This window comes from Chrysochloris asiatica, unplaced genomic scaffold (genome assembly GCF_000296735.1).
Source record: "Chrysochloris asiatica unplaced genomic scaffold, ChrAsi1.0 scaffold00159, whole genome shotgun sequence".
Lineage (NCBI taxonomy): Eukaryota > Metazoa > Chordata > Mammalia > Afrosoricida > Chrysochloridae > Chrysochloris > Chrysochloris asiatica.
The window spans coordinates 4,999,458-5,008,151 of record NW_006408677.1 but is presented as its reverse complement, the minus strand read 5'-3'; the positions used below and the strand labels follow the sequence as shown (position 1 = coordinate 5,008,151).

At 38.5% G+C, this 8,694-nt stretch overlaps 1 protein-coding gene across 1 annotated transcript; it reads left to right on the top strand.

The window, feature by feature from the left end:
- Window positions 1-3,809: 3,809 nt before the first annotated feature.
- Window positions 3,810-5,633, top strand: LOC102811167 (nucleosome assembly protein 1-like 1-like). The gene is made up of 2 exons (XM_006871072.1): window positions 3,810-4,113; window positions 4,222-5,633. The coding sequence occupies exons 1-2, from the start codon at window positions 3,810-3,812 to the stop codon at window positions 5,631-5,633; spliced, it is 1,716 nt and encodes a 571-aa protein (XP_006871134.1).
- The last annotated feature ends 3,061 nt before the right edge of the window (window positions 5,634-8,694 follow it).

The window sequence follows — 8,694 nt, the reverse complement described above, 5'->3', positions numbered from 1 at the left end:
GTTCCGACCCATAGCGACCCTGTACAGGGTTTCCGAGGGTGTAAATCTTTACGGGAGTAGAAAGCCTCATCTTTCTCCCGCAGAGCGGCTGGTAGTTTTGAACTGCTGACTTTAAGGTTCACAGCCTGATAATAGCTGTGCATATTTCTACTTTATTTTCTCCTGAATTGTATATATTAACATTTTATTCTTTCACCTTCCTGTTCTTCCTACATTCAGAAGAAGTCAAACAGTCCATTTTAAATTCCAAAATATAAGTTACAAGATATCCAAGTGGATTCAGAAGAAGAATGAATGTCATAGAAGTTGGATAAAGAAATGCTGTATTCTCTTTTGTGAAGAGGCTAAGCATGTTTTCAGTTGTACATGGCATAGTTGAATCTTAATAGTTGGAAGAATGGCTTCACTTTGACCTTCATTTGAAAGTGGGTTATGATTTAAAGATGTGAATATAGGTGCTAAGTTCCCAAATGCTGGACACTTGTAGATTTGCAATGTATGAATTTGACTAAGCGGGTAGTCATACATCAGGAAAACAGAGTAGGAAATAAAACAAAATCCAACTGAAATTTTAATCTAAAACCATATACCAAAATTAATTTTATATAGAATAAGTAGTTTAATGTAAAAAATAGATGGCTTCCAAACACAAAGAAAATATGGTATAAAATTTGGAAGTTTAAAAGGAAAGAAATCACTGAAAAATATGTGTTTATTGCCCTCTCAGCAACGAAAAAAATTAAAAACTTATAGATTCCCTGACTAGTTTATAATGAAAGATGCAACCTACCAAAAAAGGTTTCAGCAAATGGTTAGTGGATACAATCCTATCACACACTGTGTTCTCTCTCAAACTTGACTTAAGGCAGAAAGTAAAGGATTAAACTCTAGTCCAGTCTGCCAGGGAAGAAGTGTTCATATCCTATGTACCTGTTAAAACTGAGTTCCCCAAATTAGAGGGTTCACTCTGAATGTTTATCAATAACTTCTCTCCAAAATTTCAAGAATGGGATAAATTTATTGTTGACATAATGTTATGGATGAAATTGTGTCTACAAAAAAATGTGTGTCATAAATTCTAACACCTAAACCTGTGGATGTAGCCCCACTTGGGAATATGGTTTTCTTTTTCATTGTAGGATGTGTCTTAAACCAGTCACTTTTGACAAATAAAAGCAGCAGATAATTAGGCACAGAAGCAAAGAAGAATAGGTGGGAGAAGAAAGATCCCATTCCACATGATTATCACCAAGGAACCAAACAACTGTAGCTGTAAAGAGAAAAAGAACTTCCTCCACAACCAATAGAGAGAAAAAATCCTTCCCTTGAATTCAGACTTCTAGCCTCCTAAACTAAGAGAAAGAAATGCCGGTGGCAAAGTAGTTAAGAGCTCAGCTGCTAACCAAAAGGTCACAAAAGACTTTTGTAGGAGTAAAGATTTAGCTCTGGTAGCGTAGTGGTTACGAATCAGACTGTTAACCTCAGGGCCAGCAGTTCAAAACTATTAGCTGTTCCGCGGGAAAAAGATGAGACTTTCTGCTCCCATAAAGATTTACAGCCTCAGAACCGACTCCATGACATACAACCAACAACAACAAAGATTTAGCTATCTGCTCCCTGAATGATTACAGGCTAGGAAACCTTACAGGAAAGCTCTACTTTGTCCTACAAGGTTGCTATGTATAAGAGTAGACTTGACAGCACACAACAAAAACAACAAGCTGTGAGAATAAAAATGTCTGTTTATTAATGCCACCCACTTGTGGTGGCTCTGTTTTAAAAGCACTAAATAGGTAAGACATGAAATAAAACTTTATTCTTGCATAGTATTTCACACTATGAAAAGGTCTTTCACTCATATTAGAACAGGCTTGTGAGGTAACTTAAGGAATCATCACCCTAACTTGACAGGTGATAAAAGTGGGGACAAGAAATTAGGGATTAACCAAGCTCACATCAGAAAGCAAGTATAAAACCAACTCCAGACCCCATATTTAGATTTGGCCTCAGTTTTACTATATTCTAAAGAAGCTTGAGTAAGCTGTTTCCTATAGTCTCTTGAAGTTTCAAATCAGTGATTAAGGACAATGTCATTCTCCTTTCTGAAGGAGGATGGACAAGAGACAATTTTAAAAATTGAAATTTGGTTAGAGGTAATGCAAGGATTTATTGTTATTAGATGACTATGAGTTCCTTACTGCTCATAGTAGCCCTGTATAGGGTTTCCAAGGAGCAGCTGGTGGGCTTGAACTTCCAATGCTGCAGTTAGCAGTCCAGTGTTTATCCTATAGCACCACACCAGAGTCACCAAAGGATTTGTTAATGTTATTTTCTTAAATGTAGTATTTATTAAGTCATTTGCATCTTTTTTTAGAAAAAACTATATTCAAATTTATAAGACATTTTTCTTTTCAGAACAAATATAAAATACTTGTTGATTTCTCCATGTATACATTTTTTAATTTACAATATTTTCTGGCAAAGTGGTGTTGAACAAAACAAAAAGTCTTAGATGCTTGAGTGGAAAAATTATCCTAGAAAGCTAGCCCTTATAATTTCTCTTATGTTTGCCTTTAAAGAAAGTATCTCAGTTTGCTTTATTTATTCTTTGGAGGCTTGAAGTGAATTTGACTGAATTTTTATCTAAGAGCTTTGTTGTTGTTAAGTGCTATCTAGTCAGTGATGACTCATAGCGACCCTATATAGGGTTTTCTAGGAGCAGCTCGTGGGTTTGAATCACTGACCTTGTGGTTAACAATCTAGTGTTTATCTTACAGCGCCATACCAGGACTCCCAAGAGCTTCTAGCTCTTCTTATTAACATTTTTCCAATGATCCATTAGGACTTCATCTATTTCGTTTTTTATGCATTCTTTTCTAAATAGCTTTGTTGCTGTTTGAGGTGGTGGAGTGGATGCCATTCACAGCAACCCTATTTAACAGAGTAGAGCTGCCCTGTAGGGTTTCCGTGACAAACAACAATCTTTACAGGAGTGGGAGCAGATGGCCAGGTATTTGGCCCACAGAGCAAATCATAGGTTCGAACTTCGGTGTTCAAAATGCCGAACTTTCTGTTAGCAACCAAGCTCTTAACAATTGTACCACCAGGACTCCTTAACTTTGATAGCTTTAGTACTGTAAAACTGTTCTGTTTTCTCTCTTTTCCTTCTGGGATGTTTTTATACACTGAGATCTGAGCTATACAATTTTGTTTATGACTCTGTCCCTACTGATATGAACTATGTATGCCCCGGTGGAAATTGGGGAACAAATTACAGTACTCAGCCCCCAAAGCCTGACCATATTGAAACACTATAGTTTTGCCAAAAAACAGAATTTAAATTTAAAGTTCACATTAAAAGGACAGAACTTGAGTGGGCATAACAATAAAGTGATGAGACCCAAATTCTAGAATGTTAGGAACTAATGGTTCATTGGAAGGAGAGCATGTCAATCTTCCCTCTCAGCCAATGAGTTTATAGCTCGTAGCCAACAGAGGGTCACCCTTTGTTGACCGTTTGTGGCTCCGCCCCCGTCATCTGTTAAACAGAATCTTTCCTGCCTGGTTCACTGCCATTTTAGGCGCCGTCTTGGTAAGACAATTCCCAAGTCAACCGTCTGCTTTTTTTGTAGTGCAGGGCCTCCACAGGCACAGGCATAGACTATTATACCCTCTTTGGCTGCCTCGTTAGCTACCATCATGAACGAGCTATAAACCCTCCCCTTAGTGACAGCCACCTTGGCAACCGCCATTTAAGCTATCATCAGCATAGCCGGATTGTTGCCTCATTTAAGGCACTGACTTGTGCCATGGCTGCCACGGCGGAGCCAGATCCGTCCCTAGATAGCCAGGAAGGAGCTGTCAAAGGAGCAGGCAGTGACCCCGACCCTGACATGAGCCACACAGTGCCTGCAGAAGAGGAAGCCATAATTGCGGAGGTGGCTTTCCCTCAAGTTTCCTACATGGCCGATGAAGAACTTTGGGAGGAACAATGTGGACAGGAGGCAGCCGGCCCAGAAGAGGAGACCCAGCTTGTCCAGCAGACAGAAGATGGGAAAGAGAACTATAAGCAGGAGTATAAGAATGAAGAGGACGACACAGGCGACACCCTCCGTAATGAGGAGGATCAAGTGGAAGAGAAGAAAAAGGAGAACTTCAAGAAGGAAGAGGAAAACAAGGAGCGAGAAGACTATGACAATGAAGAAGAGGGGGGAAATGAAGAGGAAGAAGTGGATGCCCAGGAGGATGCAGATGATGAGGACGCCGCTGAGTATCCCCTGGTACGGTTTAGGTCTCTGCTCTGGGGTCTGTTCCGTTCTCTTTTACACCGTTTGTATCGTAACAACCATATCATGATCAGGTACCACACAGGCCAAGGCGAGGTTAGGCAACACCGTTCCTTGGAGTCTGGAGACCCATGGGAAGAGCCTATGCACTGGGAGGGTGAGAAGCTGTCAGAGGAAGATGCACTCCAAAAGCTCCAGGAATACCTGGAATCAGACGACTACCAGAATTTGGGTCAATTCCAGGAACCCGTAGCAGGGGCTGAATTCTGGGAGGCCAAAGAACCCAAACCAAAGACCAAGATCATGGAGGGCAGAGTTCTGACAAAAGCAGCCATATCCTCTGAGATGGGAGCCTGTGCATCCAAGGGGGCCAAGGCTAGGAAGCAGAGGCAAAATCCACTAGGAAAAGGCAATAAAAGCTTAGCTCAAGTAGTTAAGCAGCGGGTCAATGCTCTTAAAAATCTTCAGGCAAAATATGCCCAAATAGAATCCGGGTTTTACAAAGACCTTTACAATCTTGAAATGAAGTATGCTGCCTTTTTCCAGCCTCTGTTTGATAAGAGATCTGATATCATCAATGCAATTTATGAGCCCACAGAAGATGAGTGCCAGTGGGAAGTAAGTGCTCAGGAAGGAGTTGGAGTTGGTGAAGAAATGAAAAGAGAACCCGAGGGAAAACTACAAATAAGTGGCATACCTCACTTTTGGTTGACAGCTTTAAAAAATGTAAAGATCCTTCGTAAACTGATCCAAGAAAAAGATGAACTGATACTGAAGCACTTAAAAGATATAAAAATTAAATTTTCTGAGGTTGAAGAACCAATGACCTTTGCCATCAAATTTTTCTTTGAGCCAAATGAATATTTTTTTAACGAAGTTCTAACAAAAACATACTGCATACGATCAGACCCAGATGATTCGGATCCCTTCTTCACCAACGGGCCAGAAATTATCAGAAGCTCAGGTTGTGAGATATACTGGAAAGAGGGGAAAAATGTGATCATGAAAACAATCAAGCTGCCGAAATTTGAGGGTAATGGAAGTGTGTCAACCACCACATGCAAGGTGCCCAGCTATTCATTTTTTACCTATTTCTATCCTTCTGATTCTCCTGAAGGTAGATTACTGGGTGTTACCATTGATTTTAAATTGGCATATATTTTCCGTGAACTTCTGGTCCCAAAATCCGTTTTAGTCTTTATGAATGGAGCAGTTAAATATAGCTCTGAAAGTTCTGATGAACTATGCCAAGAATATGGAGATAAGGAGAAGGAAGAAGAAGAAAACAAAGAACGAGAAGGAAGACCTAAAAAGGATATGGGTTCTGCAGAAGGCAATCCCAGATAATTCAGGTATCTGTGTTTAACATTGCCTAACCATTATTGACAAACACCTGTTATGTTTTTAATTTTCTTGGTAACTAAAACAATGAATCAATTTACTTTTTAAAATCAGTTTTAAAAAACAGTTTAATGTTAATAATGTTCTTTAAACTAGATAGTTTAGGATGCAGCATGTTCTGAAATGTCCATTAACTTGAAGTTATAAGACTGCTACAGATGGGAAATTTATCAGACCTAGTAATGTAGGCCAAACTTTGTTTATAGCAGCACAGTTATGGTAAGTGCTTAGAGCCACAGGATTGTGAGCTATGTGGGTCTTCATACTTTGGTCACAGAAATACTTTCTTATTCTAACCATGAGATAATGTGTTTGGGAATGTATCTACTTACAAAGTTGTAAAAAGTTAAGAATTTCAAGTAGGATCACATTCAGTGATTGATACCTAACTATTTGTTTAGTTATAATTTTCTTTTTAATTTTATGTGACACCTGAAAGAAAATTAGTTATAGCAAGATTATTAGTCATCACTAAGTTGGTAATTAAATCTTATACCTGATTTATTTTCTTTCTCTTTTTATTTATCTTCATTGTACAGATGTGTAACATGATTCTGAGAGGTTGAGATTATGATTTATGGAAAGAGGATAGGGTTTTAAGGTGGAAAGACTTATTTTAATGCCAGAATGTTCTCTAAAGTTAAAAAAAAAAAAAAAAGGAATGAAAATCCCTAGCGTTTAATAATAGGGGAGAGAGACTGGTGTGATCAGGTGACTGAAGCTTTTGGGTGCATGAGTACCCTGATAGCCAAGGGTTTGGATTTTCTCCTATTTAGACAACAGACATAGATAGGGTTAATTATTTCTTATTTCTCAACATAGGAAATAATACATAATAATACCAATAATACATAAACATATATATATGTTTATGGCATACAACTACTACTTTTTTTGTTTTCTTAATCCTCCAGTTGGAATGCAGACAAACATAGATGGAGGAAGAAACAATGAATTTACTTGTCATGCATTGAAGATTTTCTGTTTTCCCATAATAAAATTCCAACACTGGTTTTGTTTCAACTCCTGACAACTCCTGACATCTGACTTTTATTTTATGTTTCTCAAATATATTTGACAACATTTATTCACATTAATAATAAAAGTCTGTTTGAAATTAATAGGCTGTATGTATAGTTTTTATATTATATTGGCTCACACTTCCTTGTATCTTTTTTTGTTTGTTTTATTTTGTCCCATTTTTCTGTTGAAAGTGATCACTATCAAGTATTTGGTAAGCCTGTTTTAAGCTTTTATACTGCTGCCCAAAATAGATTACGCACCACGTTATAAACAATTTATGTAAATAAAGAGAGGTCTCCCCTCTACTGCATTTAATTGAAACCAATGGGTGGCATAACTTGGCTGGAGGCTGGATGATGACCCTGAGCTGCCTTGGGCCAGCAGCATCAGCATCAACTAGGATCTTCGAAGTAAAGATTTTTTAAGACTCGATCTAGATCTATTGAATTAGAAATTTCGAAAGCAGGATACCAATTAGGGTTTTACAAGTCATCTGGGTGATTTGGAAACACATAAAAGTTTGAGAATCAGTGATTGACAGCGTTGGAGTAAATGGGTAAAGAGCATAAACAACACCTGGTGTTGTTTGTGCATGCAGTAAGTGGAACTGTATCAGAAAAAATGTAATTTATGGTAGCTAGCTGGAACATAAATTAGATACAGCTAAATGTTTATGCAGACTGAGCTAAAGGCCATGGCTGTATAAAAGGAAAGACTTTGCAAGTTCCTTGTTTCTAGGGTCAGCTTTGCAAAAACCCAAGGAGCAGCCAGACTTGGGTGCGGCCCAAGTTTCTGGACCACAGCTGTTCATTTGCAATCCTTTGGTTAAACTACCCCCAAGTCAGAGACCTTCGGCTTAGTCGCTCCCAACAAAAGAAAAAACAATAAATGAGTCTAATATCTGGAAGTCGTTTAGGGAAAGAAAATATACCTGTTGTTGACTGGAGTAGAACTGCCCCTAAGGTTTCTTTGACTAAATTTTTACATGAGTGGACCACCATATCTTCTCTCAAGGAGCCACTGGTGGGATCAAGTTACCCACCTTTTGGGTTGCAGCTAAGAAAGCACTTAACCATGGCACCAACCAGGGCTCCTTAGATGTTCTCTAGTGTATGATAATTCCTTCTCTTGCATATTCTGTGGTGGTTGTTTTCGTTAAGTGCCATCAAGTTACTTCTAAGTCATAGTGACCCTGTTGTATTAGGTTTCCAAGGAGTCACTGGTGGGTTTGAAACTCCAGCCTTGTGGTTAGCAGTCCAGTCCTTATTCTACAGTGCCACACCAGAACATCTCACATTCTAATGGTATCAGTTCTACTAGCAGTTGCTTTCAAGTTGACTCCAACTCACAGCAACTCCATGTATTAGTAGAATTATGCTACACAGGATTTTCACTGGCCGATATTTTAGACGTAGACTGCCAAGCCTTTCTTCCAAGACAGTTCTGGGTGGACTTGAATTTCTAACATGTGGGGAATGTAAACATTTGCACTGCCAAGGGATTCCCTTACTAATATCGATGGTGGTATGCCGTGGAGTCGGTTCCAACTCATAGTGACCCTATATAGGGTTTCTGAGGCTGTAAATCTTTATGGGAGCAAAAAGCCTCATCTTTTTCCCGTGGAACAACTGGTAGTTTCTAACTACTGACCTTGAGGTGAACAGCCCGACTCATAACCACTACACCACTATTCCTAATCTCCAGGGATCCCTATGGATTGTGAAATTTTAAATGATTGATATCGTAAAAAGTTTTCTTTATCTTTTTTAAAAGGCTGAGTTTTCCCTTTAGTGTTTCATTAATGTCTAGTCAAGTTAAGTAAACTTAATGCAACCACAACTTCATTTTTTTTAAGGTTTTGATTACAGATTGATGAAAGTTTACAAGGCACATCATCAGTTTCACATTCAACAATTCATATAACTTGTTTCATTACATTGATTATAATCCCCTCCATATACCATCAGTTAAAAGTATTTCCCTC

Bases quoted from the DNA above. Each gene is read 5' to 3' on its own strand.
- LOC102811167 (XM_006871072.1), top strand. From the start codon at position 3,810: ATGGCTGCCACGGCGGAGCCAGATCCGTCCCTAGATAGCCAGGAAGGA. The intron at 4,114-4,221 runs GTAATGAGGAGG...GGGGAAATGAAG, and splicing joins CGACACAGGCGACACCCTCC to AGGAAGAAGTGGATGCCCAG.